This window comes from Poecilia reticulata, chromosome 11 (genome assembly GCF_904066995.2).
Source record: "Poecilia reticulata chromosome 11, P_reticulata-male-v2, whole genome shotgun sequence".
NCBI classification, from domain to species: domain Eukaryota; kingdom Metazoa; phylum Chordata; class Actinopteri; order Cyprinodontiformes; family Poeciliidae; genus Poecilia; species Poecilia reticulata.
The window spans coordinates 4,434,283-4,457,183 of record NC_088840.1 but is presented as its reverse complement, the minus strand read 5'-3'; the positions used below and the strand labels follow the sequence as shown (position 1 = coordinate 4,457,183).

The 22,901-nt window shown below is 39.0% G+C and overlaps 1 protein-coding gene across 2 annotated transcripts in view; it reads left to right on the top strand.

Annotated features, from left to right (window-relative positions):
- Positions 1–22,177, top strand: part of khdrbs3 (KH domain containing, RNA binding, signal transduction associated 3) — a 157,910-nt gene extending 135,733 nt beyond the window's left edge. Inside the window, exons 8-11 of one of the 2 annotated variants that reach the window (XM_081612273.1) lie at positions 7,300–7,352; positions 12,018–12,160; positions 16,366–16,420; positions 18,377–22,177. In XM_081612273.1, coding sequence (XP_081468399.1) covers positions 7,300–7,352; positions 12,018–12,109 — 145 coding nt within the window. In that variant the 3' untranslated portion in view covers positions 12,110–12,160; positions 16,366–16,420; positions 18,377–22,177. Of the gene's footprint in view, positions 1–7,299; positions 7,353–12,017; positions 16,047–16,365; positions 16,421–18,376 lie in introns of both variants that reach the window. The other variant, XM_008421354.3, reaches the window with a different exon arrangement.
- The last annotated feature ends 724 nt before the right edge of the window (positions 22,178–22,901 follow it).

Genomic DNA, 22,901 nt, shown 5'->3' with positions numbered 1-22,901 from the left:
AGTCCTGCAGGATGTCAACTTTTGAAGCACAATACGTTTCGATTGTTTCCTCTGTCACTTGCTCATTTAGGACATATTTTTGGTTGTGGATTAGAATAAATTATAGGATTTTTGCATTCTTATAACCTACAAAATCAGGTTAGAAGTTGTTCAGCACTCTAATAAGCTGCACTCTAAAAGCCTAATATGAAGATCAGTCGTCTGCAGGGCAGTGGATATGATTTTGGTTTGGTGTTGTGATTGTTTTATTTGAGAGAAGTATCGCCATGAGCTAATTTATGTCCTATGTGCATTGTGTTGGGTTCTTTCAAAGCATGTGAAATGGTGTTTCAAGAAAACACCCACAGAAAGATGTCTACTGATGTATGAATGTATAAGCATAGGACCTGTTGTCTAGCAACATCCAGTTTTTTATGAATTTTCTTTAGGGGGAAAAATAAATAAAAGGACTGACCAGCCTTCAGACATTACAGTAAGACCTCAAGAAATTGAGTCAACACCTTTAAAATATTCCATTTCCTTTCAAATACCTCCATCAATATTTATATCTAAAAGTGTCACACTCTTGTGAAATAAACATCCTATGAATTTTCCAATAAATAAACACTCCTGTCTGTAGAATCCCTTCTCACAACAGACCTGGAATGTATCTTGTATGTGGTTCATCATGTGTACAGTGTCTGTCATACAGCACGTCTATTGCACGTTTTCCAACTGCGATAATGGTACAATTATATCTTCTGCTTTTAACATTTACAAAACGTTCTATGACACCTCACTGTCTGAAGAGGCATAAAGAACAAACCCTGACAAATGAAACGAGACAAAGTATGCACTGTACTGTACACATGGTGTCAAACAGAACAGCTAAGCTTGAGTCATTTAGACGTAATTAAATCTGAAAGGCAAATAAGGCCCTCGCAACATTAAGACATGAGACTTGAGCTTACAGGCTCCTTTTAGACGTCCTAAAGACATTTCACGACATTTCCATTTTTCAGAAGAGCGCCAGGCGCCTTGGGGAATCTCTCAGAACGTTACCTCGGCGTGACAGCCATGGCAGGCAGACCAAGAGCTTCCACATCGCATCCTCATCTCGCTGTGCTCATAGACGAAAGCCGTATATTTGGGAGAGGCAGCGGAGAGTTTCGGTTTGGCGTAACCAATCAGGTTCTAAGGTCAAGCAGGCTGGAGGGTGGTCTCTGGTGTAGAGAGCGTCCTTAATTTTATTAGCAAAGATGAAGGGAGGATGCCTCTGTAGGGAGGCAGCAGCAGCAAAGGACACTTGGAGAGGTCAAGATGAGGAGATCAAAGCATTATTTCGTAAATGACGCTTTAAAAGGTTCCTCGTTGATCTTGCTTTGCGATGTTACCCTGCAGGCTGCATCTCAGAGGTCCACAGGCAATGTTTTATAAAAGAAAGATGAAACATGCAGAGGCATTAGTAAACCCTGGTGCAGGAGACGTGCGTAGAGGGGAGTGGCATGGTTTCCTAACTTTCATCATGTAGCACATTGGAATCACCTCCAAAATAAGCAGCGTTGCCAAAACAAAGCTCCCATAATGTCGTTTTTTCCTTCCTGCTGTTCCGAACAGAGCGGGTGATAATACGTTTTTCTGAAAGCAGAGGATCTGAGGTGAAGAGCATGATCCGTCTTGTATACGTATTGCTTTCTTTGTTTTATGATGTTCAGCAGGATATGCAGTTGTATTGGTGGGTTTGCAGGTCTGTGGGATTCCTGCACTTTTCTATATTTTCAAAACGGTTCCAGTCATTTCGTTCTTTCGCCCTTTTGCTGTTTTGGCCATTTTGTACCTCTCTGTTCTCAATACAGAAAGCACCCAAAAAGTAGGATGTTTTGTAGTAATCAATCATTATCCACAAGGACAACATTTTATTAAAAAAACTGATACTCCCTGTTAGATGTATTTTAAAGTTTATTCTCTCCTTTTGTTTTAATGTTGCATCAAAGGACCTCTCACTAATGTCTCCGGTTTGAGGCTTTTCCTGTCACTCAGACACAGAACAGAAATGTCAGTGATAAAACAACTGAAGTCTTTGTAGTGTTTTACTGCGGCATCAATAACACAGTTTAATCGTTTTGCTTTTTTTCTCAATCTTGTCATTTTAAGATGAACCTTTTCAATCTTGCTTCTGAAGGCCTCGTGGTGCCTTCACACACATTGTGTTTTCAAGGTAGACAGCTCATAAAGATGAATGATGGGTGTTGTGTGGGGGTAATTAGCCAATCTGAGGTGATGGGAACAGATGTACATAACTCTGTAAATTAAATCTGCATGGAAAACAAGATGAGTCCCCTGATCTTGCAGATTCATTGGCAGAGGGAGTCTTTTTTTCCCCCCTTCAGAGTGGATTTCATTAAGTTTCCAAAAAAAACTTGAAATTACACAATTCTTCTAGACAAAGCTGGAAGGGAGACTTATTTTGGAAAGTCAATTCATTTGCAATGGGCCATTTTGTCCCTCTTTGTGTCTCTCCAGTAGGGGGTCAGCGCTGGAGACATGCCGGCAATCAGCAAGCACACTGAGCAATCACCAGTGTATCCATAACGAAGGTTATCTTTGGAAATTACATGCGCTTCATTTCAGGCAAAATTGTGAAGGGGAATAAACTGTAGCATTCTTTCTTTCTTTTGCCTTTTTCTATTTCCCATTGTAATGTTATCTGTGGCAGAAATCACTGAGCTGGTATAATCAGAGCATTCAGTGTGGGGCAGTTTTCATCAGCATTTTACTTCTCCAATATTTCTGCCGAGAATGAATAGAGGGGGAAAAAAATACGATCACACAGTCAAGGAGATATTTTTGGCTTTGGGATTCATGGGGATGAAGAGGTAAAGTTTGTAAAAATGCAGAAAATGGGTTAACAAAATAGAAGCTGCTCTCGCCGTGTTAGACCAATCCTACATTACACCTGAAGCCTCCCGTAAATGTCCTGCTAGATTTCTTCAGATTTCTCACAGAGGACTGGAAGAGTAATGAGGATGTTAGAAAGCAAAGTCCGTAAGGGATGTGCTCTACATCATTCAGATTTAACACCGCCATCTGTTTCGTGGCGCCCTCCAACAGCAACATCAGGGCTTCAGATGAAGCATTTACCCGGATGACAGATGCGTTACCTGAGGAAAAGTTGGCCTGGACTTAACACGTCTGATAAAGGAGACACACATTTCTAATAGGTGTCAGATTTTTATTCGTCGTGCTGGCTTTGACCAATCTTTTTTTCTTTTTCTTGGCCTGGGGAGACACAAAGCAGCAGACTCCTTCTGGTAATGAATGTCAAATCAAAAGCTGACCTATTTAGAAAGGCAAAGCTCTTTCACACCTATGACAGGATGATATCTCTCCTGAGATCCACCACAGGCGTCTCTCCTCAGACAAGTCCGTGCTGCCGGCTGTACTCCCTTAACTTACATGTTAATTCATCTATACTTGTGTGCTGTATGAGAGTGAGACATTTAGGTGGTCAAGACTATTTATTTCTTTAAGTTTTTCACAGTTTGTGGGTATGTACACATATTTCCTAGTTTGTTTTGCTTGTCGAGGTTATTTGTGCCAGAGTATTTTTTGCCAGTGGATTGTTGACGAGAGATGGTCAGGTGTTCTGGCAGTAGTTTCTTTCAACAGACAAACAGCAAAACTAAACGTTTACGCAGATGACTTTGAGTTTGCAAAGGAGGAACTCATCACAAGTTCATTGTGAGTGATAGTAGGACTGAGCAGAAAAATGAAGGACTGTCTTCTGTCAACAGGTCTAGCATGGTGAAGAGAGAACAGAATCAATTGGTGAAGTTCTTGATTTACCAATCTGTCTGTTTTAGACCTCACATAAGACATCATAAGTCATTAGCTTATGACTGAAAGAACAAGATCACAGATACAAGAGCTTTCGACATAGGGTAGCTAAACTCAAACATGTAAATAAAGAGTTAAGTGGAGAGGATAACCCAGTTTGCCTCGGGTTCTCAGACAAATGATGAAGCTGAATTAGCTTGCCTAGCTATATTAACTTGCTGTTTTGCTGTGTCTCTCTGCGGCCTATCTCAAAGTGAAATGTATTTACATTTTTATCAACCATTTTAAAATTAAAATAGCATCATACACAAAGGGAACGACAAAACATACTTTTCTAAGCGGAAACAACTGATATGGTTTGAGCAGCTAAGTGAGCAGGTTCTCAAATTAGACTGTAAGCTTTTAGCTTCCCAAAACAGGATTTTCCAGGACTCCTTGATCTTCAGGATTCACCTCACAACTTGTAATTGAAAGGAGAAAGTTGCTACGGCGAGAAGTTATGTTGCAATATTGACAAAATGTCACCTCAGAAATTAGAGGGGCCTAACAGCTTCTGCTGTTCACTTTCTTGACGGTTAGAATACGTCCAGGCATGAAGCTCCCAGCACAGCCATTACTGACATTTCAACATGCAGGCCGAAAAAAATCATTTCCTCACAGGAAGTTAGGCTCCATTTCTAAACACGGCAACATAAATGATGTACAAATGGCAGTGTGGTGCAGCATCTTGGTTTGGATTGCCAAATCTGGATCTCTATATTATAGCTTTATAGAATGTGACAGAGGTGTAGTATAGAGGAAAGCTGAGAATTCTCCAATACATGTGTGCAAGCACCTGTGAATTGCAACAAATTGATTTACTGTCGCTCATGAAGATGATGCTCATTTTAATGACTACTCTGGAATTTACTCCATTTTAGCTGAATGTGAGATCTAATTGTTGAGCATCCTGTCAGGTCTCCTCTCTGGGTGAGCAGCGTGATGAGCTGAAACACACATTTGCATGTTTCTCCATCTCTTCCTCTCCTGTCTCTTGAAGGAGCCTCGGGAGCTGGTCTTGTTTTTTACGATGATACCTTGGCAGGAGAACAGCACTGTTTTTACTTGATTCACATCATTAGTTATTGAGTTCAGTGACCTATGTAGGATCTTGCATTATAAGTTGAAAGATGATGAAAAACCCTGCTGTTTTATGGTGTTATTTGGTGCTGAGCTTGTTTTTGTTTAGCCAAACAAATGTTGGAACCAATGTGGTGATTTTGCCCTCATTTGGTTCCCGCTGCTGCCATTTTATTCCATCTTAATTCGTCTTGAACCTATGAACTCATGTACTGGAGCTTTGGGTATACCTTTGTCTCTATTTTATGAATAATGATGGTAAATTAAAATGAAATGCTCAAATCTCATATGTGATTTAATGAGGTAGCAGCATCAGAACAAATGACTAAAAGAAGCTTCACAATCTGCTAATGAAGGCTGGTTTTGTTCTGGACACTGCTCTGGAAACTATGAAGATTTTTTCCAAATGAAAAATATTACTGACAATCCTCTTCATGAGACTGTTATACAGTGTGTCAGTCAGAGGCTTCTTCAGAACCGCTGTAACATTGGATGCTACAGGAAAGCCTTGCTGCTGCCCACAGACATGAGAATCTACAAAAATTCTAAGAAAATTCAATAACATGACTTACAGCAACATTTAATTTCCCCTTTGGAATTAATAAAGTATTTATATATGTGTTGAATTAAATTGTATATCATTAATTTATATTACACTTAGTTGATTGTGATTCTGATGCCTGTTTGGACTAGTTAGCTCTTGTCTAGTTTGAAAAAATGACCCCGGATTGCACAGAAGTAACTCCTGTTGGTAGATTTAAGTTATTCAAGTCACACGACTGCATTTCAGTTCAGCAGTCTGTTAGCAAACAGAAACAAAAGACTGGCATTAAAAAGGTGAACAAAACGTCCCACAGTCAGGTAACAATTAACATTTAGTGAGCAAGAAATATCCTGTGGCTGACGGCTCCAATGTGTCCCACAAAGCTGGATACAAAAAATACTTAAATTGCAAAAGTACAAAATGTCCAGCACTTAGTGTTTGTTCAACTGTAAAATGTAATTTTTAATACATAAATTCAATAATTTATTGATGAGCTAAGTAAGTTGGATTCATTTTGAGTCAATAAACTTTATATGAGCTAAATGGCGGTTCCAAAAAAAAATTTTCAATTACATATTTACTCAAATACCAACATATGAAACACGGCTGTTGTGAAAAATGCCTTCACTTTGTGGTTCATTCATTAGAAAATGTAAATAACTGGTCTTATGTTTTGTCAAATACTAGGGGTACACCAGTTGAAATTTTCTTGCCCATTGCCAATTTTCAATTTTTAAAACGCCTGACCTGCCGATTCTGATTTTGGCCGACTCTAATTTCTTTTGTCTGGAATGTTGCTAACTCACCCACTGAGATGCTAACAGTTGGGTGACTATTGTTAACCTTTCTCACAGCAGAGCAATAAAGGACAGTGGTTGATTTTTAGACATTTGCTGATGTAGATAAGATCGGTGGAAAAGATCGGATCGGCTTCACGTGTAAGCATCGGCTGATCATTGATCTCCCAAAATTAAGGAAATCTGGGCCGACAAATTGGTTGGCCTGTGTATTATATATTTCACTTATGACGTACAGATGACGTTCAATTCTCACACATGTATTTCCCAATTTAAAAAAAAAAACCTGCAGGAGAAAAGCAGCTTCTCTTCAGCCTCTTATTGCCGTTTGGCCTTTCAGGTTCACAGTCCTAAAAACAGCTACTTAACCGTGGAGGAAGGGAAAAATAATAATAATTTGTTAGTTCTGCGGTGTCACAGCTGTCACCTCTTTGCCCTCAGCAGTCAGCCGGTGTCGACTTGGCGTTTGGGGGGTTGGGGGTTTGAATGACGCTTTCAGCTCTCTAATCTGGGGAGCAGAGAGGTGCTGCTATCGCTGACAGTGTGACTGACAGGCAGGCGGAGAGGACCCAGCTGTGATGGCTGCTGTCGGCTCAGTGGCAGCCTTATGATGAATTGCCTCTCCTGAATGATAGCGCTGTTACCGAGTGATGTTGACGCAGGATTGTTCTGTCACCGCCTCACCGACGACCGCAAAAATGAAAATATAAAATAAACAAGCAGAGAAATAAACCACTATGCAACTCGTGCCCCATCTCTTTTTTTTTACTTTATATTAATGTTGCCACGCCTCATACGTCTCCATAAGTAGCAATATGGAAGTAGAAGCTTATGGGGAGGAAATTCTCTTGTACGTTTACAAAGTTTTAAGTGACGTAAAGTAGTTGGGTTTTTTTTATGCAGCTGCACAATTAATTATCCTCATAGTAAGGGAAGATGAAAATTATTTGTAAATTGCAATATATTACATTTGTTCTGTGCCCTATTTCCTGATATTCACCTCCATTTCCTGTCTGCTTCCAGCTCAGATGACTACTATGAATATGGACACAGCGGGGAGTCATATGAGTCGTACGGTGAGTCGCAGATCTCCTTTTCCACTGCATATATGCATAACAAATATATATAGAGTGTCAATTGTCAGAACAATATCTCTTTTCATTTCCTCACTTGAGTCTGCTGGCTTTATCTCAGTTGCCATAGCACCTGGCTAATAGAGTGCTGTTTCAGACACATTCAGACTGAGCGTGTTTAAAAGTCATTTGTCACTAATCAGAACCTCTTCAGCTCATTTAGATAATTAGGTGGAAGCAGTGTTGCTCGAAATTAAAAACAATTACCAAGAGTGGAGGCTTAAGGTGCAGGAGTGTATATTTATAACTGCAGCGTTGTAAATATTGACTGACATTTCTTGCATCACTCCAGCATCTCTTTTGAGAATTGTTTTGGGGGTAAACATGTGAGATAAGGCCAAATCACTTCTCTTACCTGCAGAAGATTTCCGGGGGTTAAATGCTGATTTTTTTTTTTCTCAGCTCTGTAGAGAAAAACGTCAAAACAAAACAAAAATAGAGGATAACCTTTACATCATCCCTAATCCTTCTGCAGCTACAGGAGGAAATAAAGGAGCAGAGTTTACTGGTTTCTAGAAGGTCTTTATATTTATTTGCAAAACGATTTTTACAAATTGGGCTTTTTTTATATTTAGTCATGTTGGAGTATTTTCTTCTATGAGTACAAAAACTGAAAAGTGTGGGGTGTAGAAGTTTTATTTCCTAGTCAATGTGTTTGCAAAACTACTTCCACTTCGAATTCAACTTCAAGTGTTTATTTATGCTTTTGTATATATAGGTCTGTATCATTCTGGCAATTCTTAAAAAATGAAGATTTCACCTAATTTTCTGTGTAAAACAACTCCAGCTCAGTTCGATTGGATAGAGAGTGTTATTAAATTCAAGCCTGTCTGCTGATTTATTTCTGGTCTTTGACTGAACCACTTAAATACGTGGACATATTTTGGTCTCCGCCGTTCTGTTATGCAGTTCCTATAGAAAATATTCACCTCTTTGGATGTTTTACCCTTTTTATTATTTTTATCATGATTTTTTTTTTCCTTTTTTTTGACAAAAGAAAAAAAATGGTCAAAGTTAAGCTAATTTCTATCAACACAGTAGAAATTAGCTTCTACTAATTTCTACCAGCTGACCTAGAAATAGGTCAGCCGGTTTAGATGTGAGCAGGAGAATTTAAAGTTCTGTTCTGGATTTAACAATGAAGCGAAGCTAAAATAGGAAAAATTTGAGTGATGAGTATAGATCACTCAGTATAGATCACTCAGGTGATCTATACTCATAATGAGACAAGTAGCACCAACTGACTGGACCTCTGTTGAATTAAATCAGTCACTTTAAAGATGGAAAAAAATATCTTCTGTTAAATATTTTTATTGAACTGTCATTTCTGCAGCATTTGTGGCAGGCTATGTTGTGGTAAACCGGCTGTAGTTTAGCAGAGAACAAGTGTGACTCTGTGAACACAAGAGTGATTGGCAGAGCTAAGACCCGCCTCCTGGCTCTGATTGGTTTCTTCTGACTGAGCGATGTATTTATGTAGTTAGCAATGGGAGAAGGCAGGATTTAATTGTTTTCACAGATTATCTGTCTTATCTTGTCCCAATGTGATGATAATTTTAACAAATATGTAAAAAATAGTTTTTAATAAAAGCTGCATAATGTAGCTTTAATTACTATATGTGGATTCTGAATATTAAACTAATTTAACATGGCTTCAGGACAGTATTAACTTTTTGCGTGTTTGGTACACATTTTGGACGTTGACTGGTCGAACACAACTAAAGTGCCAGATTTGGCCTGTGGGGGGCCAAAGGCCAATATTTGTTTTATGTGGACAACTTTTGTCCCTTATTTTATGCAAAGCTGATTCTGCTTCAATGCCATTTACATTCCCCAATGTTCCCAGCCAAAAACATAAATATCACTTCATTACCGTGACGCCGGTTTCAACCTAATTTGCTGGACAAAATGAATACTTTAATGAACTTCTTCTTGCTTTTGATTTGGAACAATCAAATCAGAAGCGAGTTTGGACCAGCTGCACTTTCTGCAAAGTTCTGGCAGAGCTCAACCTCCCCGAGGCAGTGTTCAGCAAACCTATGTCAGCTTTCTGACATGATCGGTAAGATGCGGGCCAAGGTCAGATTTGCTGCCGACTGCATCCATATGACAGCGGAATTACATCGCTGTAACCGCGCAGCTGTGGAGCAGCAGGTCGATGCATCTTTTATGTTGTGCTGTACATCTGGCCTTAGTGTGAACTTGACTTGTTTTGGAAGCTGCTTGTAGTGAGTGCAGCCTAATTCTCTAATACTGCATTATAGCAACGCCGTGTTGACGTTCCGTCCTGATCCAGCTCTTAAACTGGATTATTGAAATGTATTATTCATGATATGGGATGCAAAAAAGACAAATGTTTCAATTAAACAGATGCCAAGGCGGAGGGATGCTTTCAGTGTCAGCAGGATTAGACAAAACCTACGTGGCTAAGTTTAATTTAAAAAAAATGGTAGGATGGTGGAAAATAATGCTGCATTGAATTATAGTGAAGTTTTTAATACATAGTTCCTTCCAAAAGTATTCATACCCCTTCAATTTTTTTTCTCATTACAACAAATTTTCAATACATGTTATTTAAACTTTATGTGACAGACCAACACAAAGCCACTCTTAGAATAAAATTGTCCCTCTCTGGGGGAAACCTGTCAGATTAGCAATCTGAAACATGTAGATCTACACTAAAATCAAAGCACAAACAACAAACGTAATTTACAGCACAAAGTCTACAAAGTTTGCACAGACCTGTTATAACAAATTTTGTTGTGCCAGAAGTTATTGCGATAAACAATAATTTTGCTGTTTTGAGAACATTTTAAAGTATGTAATGGTAAAGGCATGATAATGCAAGGACACATTCTCAAAGATCAATAAACCTTAAATTCCAGTAAAATTTTACACTGGAACTGGAAGACGTCTTAAAAATTAAAAAATAAAAATGAAACATCAAAAATAATTAATATAATAAATTCTTAAGTCTCTGTAAACAAAACTGTCCTTCAGTAAAGGTTGAGACCATAGTACCAGACTGAAAACTTCTAGTTTTTGGTATAGAGAAAAGAGAAAATGGATACATAATTTCTCCTTATTATGATGATGACTTTCTACTTACATCTAATGAATACACAATTAAAAATTAGGATATTACATGAGACCAATAAAAAACTATTTAAAAAAAACAGAAATGTGGGCTTCATAACAGTATGTTTAATACTTGCTTTAAGGTGAATTTTAAAAAGTGCTTTTAATGAGACTCTTAGGGACATACATACTAATTTATAAAATATAAATTTTGAATTTTATGTCCACCTACCAGTTACAATCTTCTTTATGTTAATTGTAACAGGACATGAATACATTAGAAAGGTGTTGTATATAGCAACAGAGCGTATGTATTTGGTTGTGTATTTGTTTAGCTGAGAAGCTGGAAGTGAACCTGGAGAGGACAGTGGAATTCACTTCCAACTTTACGGAATCTCCTTTAATTGGGTTGAGCTTCTGCTGGAGGTTTGTTGAAATTCGCCCTTTGTATGTTTGGCTGTAAGCCTGCTGACAAACAGAGTAATGACACCAAAAGCCGACCTCCACCTTAGCTCAGCGTTAGCCGGGTAAAACCGGCAGTGATCCATGACGCGTATTCGTTTTTGCTTTTCACGCGTTTGTTCCACGAACGTGCTTTCAGAGGCAAGTCAAACCCATTAAAACTTTCTAAACTTTTCTGACTGTGCCAGTGAAAGAAATAAGCACCCTCCACTTATTAGACTGATGCCGACCTGTGAACATGAAACGCTAATAATGATAATAATAATCATCATCATCATGCTGCGCGGGTTACACAGACAGGAAGGCAACAGCTCAGAGAAAGCAGATAAACAACACTGATGGGCTTTCTTGTTCTCAAAACACAAGGTTACCTTGGTGTGTTTCTTCAAAGTGAGTGTCAGTGGAAGGGTGACAGGTTTAATTAAGGGGTATTGGCTATGTGCTGGCAACAGAGAGCCTCCACACTGGGGGAAAAAAAGAAAAAGAGAGAGAACCAGCCTTTGTTAGCTCCAGCTCCGGGGAAGTCTCAGCACTGGCTGGAGATCAGACAAAGGGTGCCGTCAATAGCAGCACTTTCACATTGATACTAGCAGGGGGTGGCGAGCAAGACCTGATTTGAGCTAATGGTAATTGTGACCTTTTTCTCTGGGAGTCGCTAAACGGGCCCTTTTCAAGTAGCCATTTGATCCTCACATTCAATTAACCTGGATGGATTCTTCCAGGTGAAAGCTCTGACGGAGCGGGAGCGTTTTGTTTTTACAGGCAGATCCAAATTCCTGCTTCAACATCAGCAGAGGGAGAACATTTACTGAACAACAGGGAAAGTTTGGAAAAGTTTTTATCTGATTTAATTATTTAGTAGTGAGGAAAAATGTGACATTTGTCTTATTTCAAGTATATTACTAGAAAGTAGATGCTTGGTTAGATTGTGTTTTTTTGCATTGCACGGAATTTTTACATGGAAAAATATTTAGGAAGTATTTGCTGCGTCTGCATGTGTCGTTTCAATTAAAGTGTGGCGTCTCTAATCGCTCTCTGTCTTTTTATCCTGTGTTCTCCCCTGATCAGGTCAGGAAGAGTGGGCAAACAGTCGCGGCAAGGCTCCGTCGGCGCGGACGGCCAAGGGAGCGTACAGGGATCAGCCATACTCCAGATACTGAACTGTTTTTACGAGCCGCACCCCCCGATGCCTCATGGCGGTTTCAACCCAAGTAATGGATTTTTTTATGGACGCTCCCATCTTTTTAGAATTGAAAACCGAATCTGCGACGTAACAGACAAACAAAACTCTGAACTGAAAGTATTATAACTTGAAAATCATACTCTTGACTTGGAAAAGAAAAAAACCTTAAAGCAGTTTAGGTAAGCTATTCGCCCTCTCTGCAGTAGAATCGACAGAAAGTTAAGGCTAAAAAAAAAAAAAAGACTCCATAGTACATTAAGTTTCTCTCTCAGCTATGTGATTGTGAAGAATGTCATTGTATCAGGCTATTTTACTTGGTAATGATTAGTGAGCCACTGTAAGCTGTTGGATACAATGCTTCCACACAGCTGACAGTGCAACTTAATTTATCACCCTCTATTCTTTAGACCTCTGAAATGTTAGTAGATTAGTTTCTAGGAAAGTGCAGTACTGTAGATACTTTCTCCTGAAGGATAATTGGTGAACTTTGTGTCCCTTGTAAATTAAACATTTGCAAACTGAAAAAAAAGAAGAGATAAGTCATTCTGTATACACATTGTATTGCTGTTTCTTCCTCTTTTTTAATGTAAAATAACAGTCCAGTTGGTGTTAAAGGGCTTATAGAAGCATGGTGTGCAACTGCGGACGTTACCAGCTGTTTAAAGAAGCCTGTGTAGTTGTGATCATTGGTTTTGCCCCCAAACATCTCCTTAAGTCCATTCAGAAATAGCTGCGCCTGCTTTTTGTATGCTGATCCACCGTAGCTACCAAAAGCTTTGGGAGCTTTCAAATGTCTGCCTTTCTTTTTAGATGCTCCTGCTGAGCATTTGTGATGCTCCTCGTTTTTATGCTTTTAGAGAATATGAAACGTGATACATTGCTGGTAAAAAGTTTACATTCCCTCATCTTAGGCATAAATGTCCTAAATTATATCCAGGCTCAGATGGTTACAGATACTTCATGTAATTTGGTTACATTTAGATTTACAGGTGGTAAAGAACCTATAGATGTTCTGCCACGATTCTGCCTGAACTTGTTTCTGGCACATGAGGTAGTGGTACACTGGGGGCCCATATACACTGGCTGACCTTGTGACCTTTACTGCATGTCTTCTTCCCTTTCTCTCTCTGCCCATTTCCTGTTTGATTACTACAAGTAAAGGTCATTAGTGCCACCAAAAAAGAAAAGAAAAAACTTGATAGGTTTCTTGGGACTGACCTGGCTTTCAAGCACAGTCCGCAATTCTTGAATAGGGAAAAGTCAGGGACATGTTAGCCTGCTTTATCAGCTCCAAAATATGTTTTGATGTGTGTTTGGGTTCATTGACCTGCTGGAACATGATGTTGTGCAAGAAAAACACAGCATATATGGATTTTAGAGCAGCTGCTAGATTGTAAGATGTGTTTTCTTCACAAGGCACAAGAAAATTCTTCTTATCTCAGCTAATGTCAAAAACCTAATTACAGGACCTGACTCCTGACAACAGATATTGTCTATGTAGCAAACAAGAACAGTTCAGACTCTTTGTACAATATCTGATGTTCACAATACCAAGATCTGATTAGTAAACTGCAAAAAGGTTTGTGTAATTTCCTGACTTTTGGAGATTTGTTCTGCTGTGCTGATTGACTCTGTGAGGTTTGGTTCAGCAAAACACCCAATAGACTGGTAGATTTGTCTTGATTGGGGACCAAAGTTGCAACATTTGTTCCATTTTCAGCTGATGATATTTTTTCACACTGCTTTGTGTCAAACAATCCAAACCAATTGAAAAACCTGGTCCCCTCCTCACCTGTGGTGGTACTGCACCGAGAACCACTGAGGCAAACGACATGAAAAGCTCTGAAGAAGACACCGAGTACAACTGCTTTCTTCAAGAAATGTAAACAAAAATGGAGTGGCAGGAGATTTTAATGGTTGTAAGATTTCTATTTTTGTCTTTGGCGAAAGAACACAAACCATTTCTCCCCCAAGCGTTAGACTCACACATTTGCTTTGGTTGTATTTACCCAGAATGCCCTGTGTTATAGTCCTCTTCCTGCTTTTGAAGCAGTCTTTGGTTCACTTGGTATTCACATATGCATTCAAACTGAACAGAGACCCAGGTTTGTAGGAAGACCTGAGTTTGTTTGCTTTTTTGGTCCACATCAGAGTTCAATTACCCATTCCCACCTCCCCAAATGAACCCGACTTTCTGGGCAAACAAACTAGAATTCGATTAATGCAGATTAATCAGAGCTAGTTTGAATGCACCCTATATCTTAATAAGTAATGAACCAACAGCATGTCTAAGTTTTAACCACCTGAGCCAAGCAGCTCCCGTCAGATGGAAGAATGTTAATTTGGATGTCCAAGAACATTATGAAGCTAATAATGCAGTATAATGTGATGGAACCTTAATGTCCACAATGAAGGCAATTCTATCATGGACTTAGAAGAATCTCTTCACAGTTGGCCATATGGACAAGACAAAGGCTGTCTAGAGAAATGTTTCATGGTTAATAATAAGAGTCAATGTGATTCATTCAAAACAAAGAAAACTTCACAAACTGTTGTACAGACTATTGGAATAATGACGACTAAACACAACTGACAAGTTCTTCAGTTTCATCTTGGCTGCTACATGCTTGAAACCTGGTCATAGTTGGTTGTTGGAACAGGACAATAACCCAAACAGCTATTAAGCTTTGTATTGGCCCCAACCTTTGCCACATTGACGGATTTATGTAATGTGCTTAAAAGCCGGGGCAGGGCAGGGCAATGAGGGCAATCAGAATGAATTCAACCAATTTAGGCAGAATTATGCCAGAAGCTTGGTCACGAAACTGTGTAGTTTCTCTTCCACTTGCTATGACACATTTAACCAAATCTAATGGGAGTGTATGGACATAATTAAGCTTTTATGGGTAACTTTAATCACACGTGGATGAGGGAAATTTATATTTGTGCTCGCTCCCAATCCTTCTCAAAACTGAGTGAAGTTGCAATTATCCTCAGCAGGCAAAAGTAATCACAATTACGACATTCATGTACGTAATCGGTGTGTGTAAACCTTTGACCAGAACTTTACCGTTACCTTTCTCCACACTTGTTTTTGAGTTTCAATCTCATCATCCACCTTTCCACCTATCCTTCTGGAGATATGTTCAACTCTATGGATTGTGAGCTTATGTAAGCCCTTTAATAATTCTTTCTTTGTTGATGCTAATAAACATTTTGAAAGAAAACCTTTGTGTTGAGGAGAATAATTACACACTGCTAAATGCGCTTTATAATTTAAACTAAAACCAACGAAAACCCCTGATGTTTGAAACATTCGCACCACAGAAAAGCTCAAAATGAACTAAGCGGCTCTTTTACACCTTGATAACATTACAAGAGCTTAAAGCGTCACATTTTCCAGATTTTGAATTTAACACAAATATCAAGATGGCATGACCAGAAGTCCAAACAAACACAAAATGGCCGCTGGCGACCTTGCAGATGGTCTTGGTCATCTGATAACGTTTTTCAAACATTTTCATAGCGTCGTCTTCCACCGAGAGGATTTAAGCGATAACAACTCTTCAAACTCGTATTTGCTGATACGATTTGATGCGCCTGATCGCGTCACGCATCATCAGTAAACACACAATAACGTTTCTGAGTGTTTACTCCCCGACAGACACGGCTCATCTAAAGCCTGCCCGACTTGCCACGTTGGCTTCAGCGCAAAAAAAAAAAATGGAGGATTGGTGGGGTAGAGTTTTTTCTCTCTCTTTCTTGTTTTCCTGTTTTTGCTCTTCCTGCTCATGTGACCCTCTCCCAGTCGCTTTAAAGATCCTGCCTTTACCCCGCACGTTAAATTGAACCCCAGCTGACCTCCGCAGAGAGAGGATGGCAGTAGCTGTTTAAAAAGACCGCCGCCCCACAAGGTAAACACCCTAACCCAGTTTAACCTCACCCCCCTCAACATAGTTACTCATAAACAAATTCTAAACTTCAATGAAATGTTTTCCTGTAACTTTGAAGTTCGTCATCCAGCCACGAAGCTAGAATTAATTAGATTTCTGAAAAAAACAAAGCTAAAAAATGTTAAATAGCTTTAATATCTCAACAAACTGTGAAATCATTTTGTTCTAAGATTTTAATAAAACACGCATTTTTTTGTTAACTGGACTAAAAACATGGCTTGTGTTTTCTGATGTTGGCTGAAAACAATATTGCTCATGGTGTTTATTTTTTTCCTTCCAGGCTGAGGTCACAGCTGAACACCGCTGTCTGTCCAAACACGTTCCTACTGCCGAAGGTGCGTTGTTAGCTGCACTGTGCATCATGTGTGGGTTTGGGCTGGTATAAACTCTGGTGATATAAGACCTTTTAGCTAACATAGCCCAGTGTCTCTGTGTTACAGTATGAAAAGAAAAAAAATGAAATAAATCAAATTAATTACCCATTGGTAGAAGAAGGTTCTGTGAGCTTACTGTCCTCAATAGTTCCCTATTTGGTTACAGAGGTGTCCTATATTTCTAAGCAGTCAGGAGAAAAATTATTTTAAAAAACTGGATGTACCAATCACTTTTTTCACTTTCGATACTGATATCTGAGGTTTAGTATCAGCCGATATAGATCCGATACAGAAAACAGTTGAATTGATTTAAAATGCTTTATTTTTGAACACAGTCATAAATGTACGAAATGATAAATGCTTTTAGTAACTCAGCACCAGTACAGCATAAACACACCAATAGCTTCACAAGCTTGGTCAGACATGCAAAAACAACTTTCATTTGTTCAGTCTGTGCAATTAGTAGTAGAACAGCCAACTTAAAATAAGTAAAATTGAAACTAAAGACAATAGGTTGACTACTTTGGTTAATGGTGTAAAAAATAAACTGCAACAAACTTCTTTCAAATGATTCAGAAAGTGCTACTAGGAATCCTAAATATAATGTAAAATAAATAATAAATCTTTACGTAACTCAGAGCACAAAGTTTAGAATTAGACTGAATGGACATTGTCACCAATACGTGATCGAGAATTTTTTTTAAATATCAGGACTGATACAGATATCAATATCAGATCGGTGCATCGCTAAAGAAAAAAAACCTGATATGATGATCACCTCCATGGGATGCAGTGTCATATTAGCAGATAATAAACCTTTACACATTCACATAATGTTGGATGAGCTGAACATCGTCCATAGCTGCAGTCGACAGCCTCATGCATTGTAACTTTAGAGCAGAGATATGAACATGGTTTGACTGAGAAAGTAGCAACAAACTGAGCGAGCATCTCATCTGCAGACAGTTAATATTCAGAAACACACTGATGTATCATAACATATTTAGTCTGAATTGATTTCAATTCTACAAATTTTAACATAGAAATGACATCTGTTCTTTGTACATGTAAGCTTTTATTGATACTAACTTTGATGGACCTCAATTCAAAATATCCAAACTGTCCCTTATAGACCTACTATGGAGAAAATCGAGGCAGTTCTTTGGAATTTAAACAGGATGCACATCGGAGTGAGTCTACGGACATTTTGTTCCTGTGCACTTCATGTTAACTTCTTTTGATGATGTACTGGAAGTTAAATTGGTGTGAAATGAAGGCAAAAAAAATAATGTTTTGATCTTCAAAGTAAGACTCCTTTAAAAGTTTCAGAGATGAAATGAGCTATAACTTCAACTGTCACCTAGAGATTTAATATAAACTATATGGAGTTTAATCAAGGAAATAAGGGAGGATTTTTTTTTTCCATAAACAGTTTAAAGTATGTTTGTAAAACATCACAGATAAGGATCTAATACAGTGATATATTCCATTTAGCAACCTTAAGAGTGCTAAATACAACAAATAAAATATTAATGTGACTTTGAGGCGACCTGGCATTTTCCAAATTGATGTTTAAAGCTTAGAAATATTTTCCCACAACTTTTGAAATCTTTCCGAAGCTCAACCTTCATCCCCCCTCCTCCCCCCCCCCCCCCCCCCTCCCCCACCGTAGCTTTCCACAATGTCCTCAGGGGGATTCTGGACTCTCTGCCTCTTTGTGCAAATGCAATTACTGTGTGAGAACATTCTGTGTTATCTGAACCACAACAGGGTCTCCAACTTCTTTACATTGTGAAGATGACACCCTCCGCTTACATTAAGTGAAGAAATGCAATGCCTGACTGATTGCATTAGCTAAAAACATGAACAAAAATGTCTCACAACGTTCTCTCTCTTTGTTTTGTCTTTGTCTTACAGGATTAAGAACAACGGACGCGTCTTTCTAGAAGCATTGTCCGATCGAATCGGCGTCCTAATCCACAGAAGATCTTTGCTTGACCAACATTTTTTTGTTGTTTTTTTTGTTTGTTTTATTTTTTAAACATTTATAAAGTGGACGGTGGTCATTACTTCATGGCTTCAAAGAAAGATGGAGAGCGACTTGTTTGGAGACACAGACAACAGGGTTGGAAGCTACATCACATGAATCACACCTCTTCGTTCTCTGGAGAAAGGAGCAAAAAAAAGCTGTGAATGGACTTCAGCGTCCTCCGGGAGTCAGAGAAGAAAAATTCTTTCAGAGCATCATTGACTCTGCGTAACTTCTTCACACACGCAGAACTGTTCTGGATCGACTGCGAGCCTGAACCCGTCTCTCCTGTTTGCGGTAGAGAAGATGTGTGAACCTTTTATGGTAGACGTTAACTGTTGCCTGCCTGGATGGATGAGTTCATGAATAATGCAGCATGCCAAGGGAGGAGCGTCGTCAACCTAAAGGGATTTTCTGTTTTTGTCTCATTGTTGTCAATAATTTCAATCCGGTGTGCCCAAATGAATTAACAGCTCAAAAAGTGCCTTTCTGTGACAGTTTTAGACATTTTTGAGCTAAAGTTCAGCTGCCAGACTAGCTAACTGTTTTCTTTTCTACTGAGTGTCACCACGATGTTGGAGATTCCTTCCCGTCCTCACAGAAGACGGCGCCCCGTTCCAGACGCATCGCTTAATCACGCTCCACTTCGGTGGATATTCCAATTCTGAAATAGCTTTTCCGCCGATACAGAGAGAGCTCTGTAAGTCCAGACGGACTCATCCCTATTCCACACACTTGTAAGTTCTCAAAGGCAGACAATAGTTTTCCATTAGAGGAAGCGATTGTCGGCGGAGCCCCGGGCGCAGCCTCAGACAATAACACGGCGACCCAAAGCTCACATGTCGGCCTGCCGGAGTCAACTCTCATCTCCTCCAGGGGCTGATTCCCACTCTGAAGTGGCTTAAAGACACAGGCTTATCTGAAGTAACTTGTCCGAGTTAATAGAGAAAGAACAGCTTATTTGATTAAGAATGCATACAAAGGAGGATGTAGTGATCTGTGGCTAGGAGACGAGTCAATTTCAGCTCCAGAGTACAAATCAATGTGTCTCTAACAGACCATAAGACTGCTTAGCTCAGCATTGAAATTAGACTGAGGTAAAATGCTAAAGCAGTGGTGAACTTGATGAATAAGGGACAACTTTTGCTGAAGATGTTACACTGCCCTGTTGTGATGGTGTTTGCTTGTTTTCTTTACAGTTGTGAGTCAGATATGAACTCATCTTTACTTCCCCATTGCCACATGAAGTAAGATGTTTATAAGGGCCATCTTCAGCTGGTATAATTGCTGAATAACAATTAATCTGACTCGCTTTAACAGATACATAATCCTCCAGTTGCTAGGTTCCATTAGGTTCCTCTACTGCAGGATTTCATTTTGGGCCATATCTAGATCACAAATAACTTCAAATTATTGAAAAATGTACTGATAAAACCACATAAAAGCAAACTGTTCAACCATTAAAGTGGTAGTGTTATCTATTTTCCAGGCATATAATGCCATTTTATAGCACAATCAAATAATGTTAACGTCAGTTTTTATAAATATGCTTTATGTATCAAAAATTACTTAAAAGAAATTTAACTTTGTATTTCAATGCCTTGAAGTTGGGCCTCTGTCTCTTTAAGAAACTTGTGGTCTTTCTGAAACTCCACCCCAACAGGAAGTCAGTGACACCTGAAAAGCTGGACTGGTCAGGCTGAAAGGTCTTTATTGTGTTCATCACAGAGCCAGCCTGGGGGAAGAAACTGTCCCTGTGGCTGCTAGTTTTTGCAAATAGTGCCAAAATGAAGGTTAAAGTTTAAACAGTTTGTGTCCAGGATGTGTGGGCTCTGTAGGTATTTAAGCTTCCTTTCTCCTGACCTTAGACTTGTACAACAGGAAAGGTCAGCCCTGATTCCAGAGATATAAATACCTAATTATCTATCATTATTTTATCGGCTACATTTAAGTTTGTGTACACATGAAAAATAATCATGTATAATAATATTGTGCTGTATTAGCCTCTGAAGCTGTAACTTATATGACATCATTCCCCAAACAACATGTTCCAGTTGTTGCCAGGCTCACTTTTATAAACAATAGGAAATTACATTTTTATTCATGTTTTAAACACAAATGGAAAATGCTGATTGGGGATGTAACAAGACTCATGATATTAAAACATGACAGTATTTCTCGTCGAGGTAAATGCTATCTTGTTAGCAATAACCATTCGCCTGATGTTTTAGTAGAAGTTGCCCAAACTACTCTGAAATCATTTGCTTGGCAGCATTTTAGGTTCCCAGTAGGAACGATTAATGGGAACAGACAGACAAACAAGACATGAACAATATATTAGTGGCACAAGTTGTTCAGACGCTGAAGGAAGCAGAAAGCAACACCGTAACAGCCAATGGTGGGACATCTAGCAGTACATGGAGATACGTCACGATCACAGAGAACATTGTCAGTAGTAACTGGTAAATGTTGTTCTGAAAACCATGCCGTACAAGTTCTGAAGAGATAAAAATAAATCATAAAAAGACAGACATCTTGTTCTGTCTTGTTCTCTTGAACTCAATATCGTGTCTTGTCTTGTGAGTTTTAGGTATCGTTACACCTCTAATGTTCGTAGATAAATGTAATACTAAACTTATAGGTGTAGCCAATAGACCCAAACCATCAGAAATACAAAAAAACATTTCATTTTTGGCACTTTCAGCCACAGAGTGCATTAAACGCATGGCGGCCATATTTGATTTATGATCAAATGTTCACGTTTTTCTGACATGAACATTTTAAAGGTCCTACTTTCATGGGGAAATAAAATTTCCTTAAAAGTGCCAATTTTTCTGTTTTTTGTTGTAAAAGTACATCATTATGTCATAAAGATAGAAAGTTGAGGTTCATCCAGGTTAACACCTCTCAAATCACACACACTCTCAAATCCATGGCAACAAACAAGATTGTGTGGGTGCACATTAATGCATGATTATTACATTAATTCATTTAGTAATATTATTTTTTTGTTTCCAGATCATTATTAATGTGTACAGGGAGAGACTGCAAGTCGAAGTGGATAAGACAAAAAAACAAACCACTGCTGTATTTTAATTCTTTGACTTTTCCTTTGAGTCAGGCTCTAAAGCAGACACCTCCTGCTTTTTGGGCCGTAATTAACCAGAAATCTGTTCATCAGGCTGAGATTCAAACATGGGTAATCGATGGTGAATCCTTGTTGAAAGCCGGTGCTAACGTGAGCACAGGTCAGCCTGCGCCACCTCCAAAGTGGCTGCTGAGATTGAGAGGGATCGATCACTACGGGACTTCTAGTCAACAGGCCCGATCAATGGCAGCAGCACAGAACACAGATATCTGTCCAGCTCATATTTGATACCATTGAACAATTCCTGATTTTTCTGGGAAATTGATTTTTTTTTCTCCACAGCTCAAATCAAAAAAGTGCAGAAAATGAATATAAATGTATCAGAATAGAGACGTTATTACAATAAAACTGTATGCCAAGTCTATGATTAGATATCTCTGAACCGTTCATATAATGTGTTGTCTGAGCTTTGAAAATACATTTTTGCAGTAATAAAGTTTCCATGCCCGCTGATTAAAAAGTAACATTGTTCTGATAACGGTGTGTCACAATGGGGAGCAAATAATAATAATAATAATAAACATTTTTCCTGTGTATTGAATTATTGGGCTCTGACACTTCTTAACAAAGTCTGCACTAAATATAACGGCAGTCGATGTGTTTTCCTTCACTTCAAACCCCCTCAGCTGCATTGATATTATTTACCTTGATACGCCCTTGGAATAATAGTTGCAGATCAAATGAGTTTGCGTAGCTGAAGCTGCCTCCGTCTCCAACCTTTTAAATATTGCATGTTCTCCCTCCGCCCGCCGCCGCAGTCTTGGATGCGGTTCTCTCCTCATGTAAATGCTGCCGTTTCTTTACGTCTTCGGGCTTTTCTTCTTCTCTCTCTGCTTCCATCCTCCAGGCCGTTCCGCTTTGATGTTTTTTTTTTCCGTCGGCCGTGTGAAATTCAAGATTAAAGTCCGTCTGTCGGAGCCCCCGCCGCCGATACGTACGCAGATATAAACAAAAACAGACACAAAAAGTGTTGTTTTGTTTTTGCTAGAGAAAGCAGTTAGGACTGACTTAGAAATTAAGGATTTATTTACATTTTGAAGCCGCTGGATAACTTGATTTCACCTGTTTCGGCTCTTTAACGGCTCGGGAAACGGCACGGCTTCAGTCGGCTTTTGTTCTCCAGCTCTTAAACACTGTAAACAGACCTCTGGGCTCGTAAAGGCTTACCTTCGGATTGTAGATCTCAAGTGGGGGTATAACTTGCTATATTCTTGTGCTGAAGCTTCTCTGAGGCTCAATAAGCACTTACGAGCCGAGTTGATGTT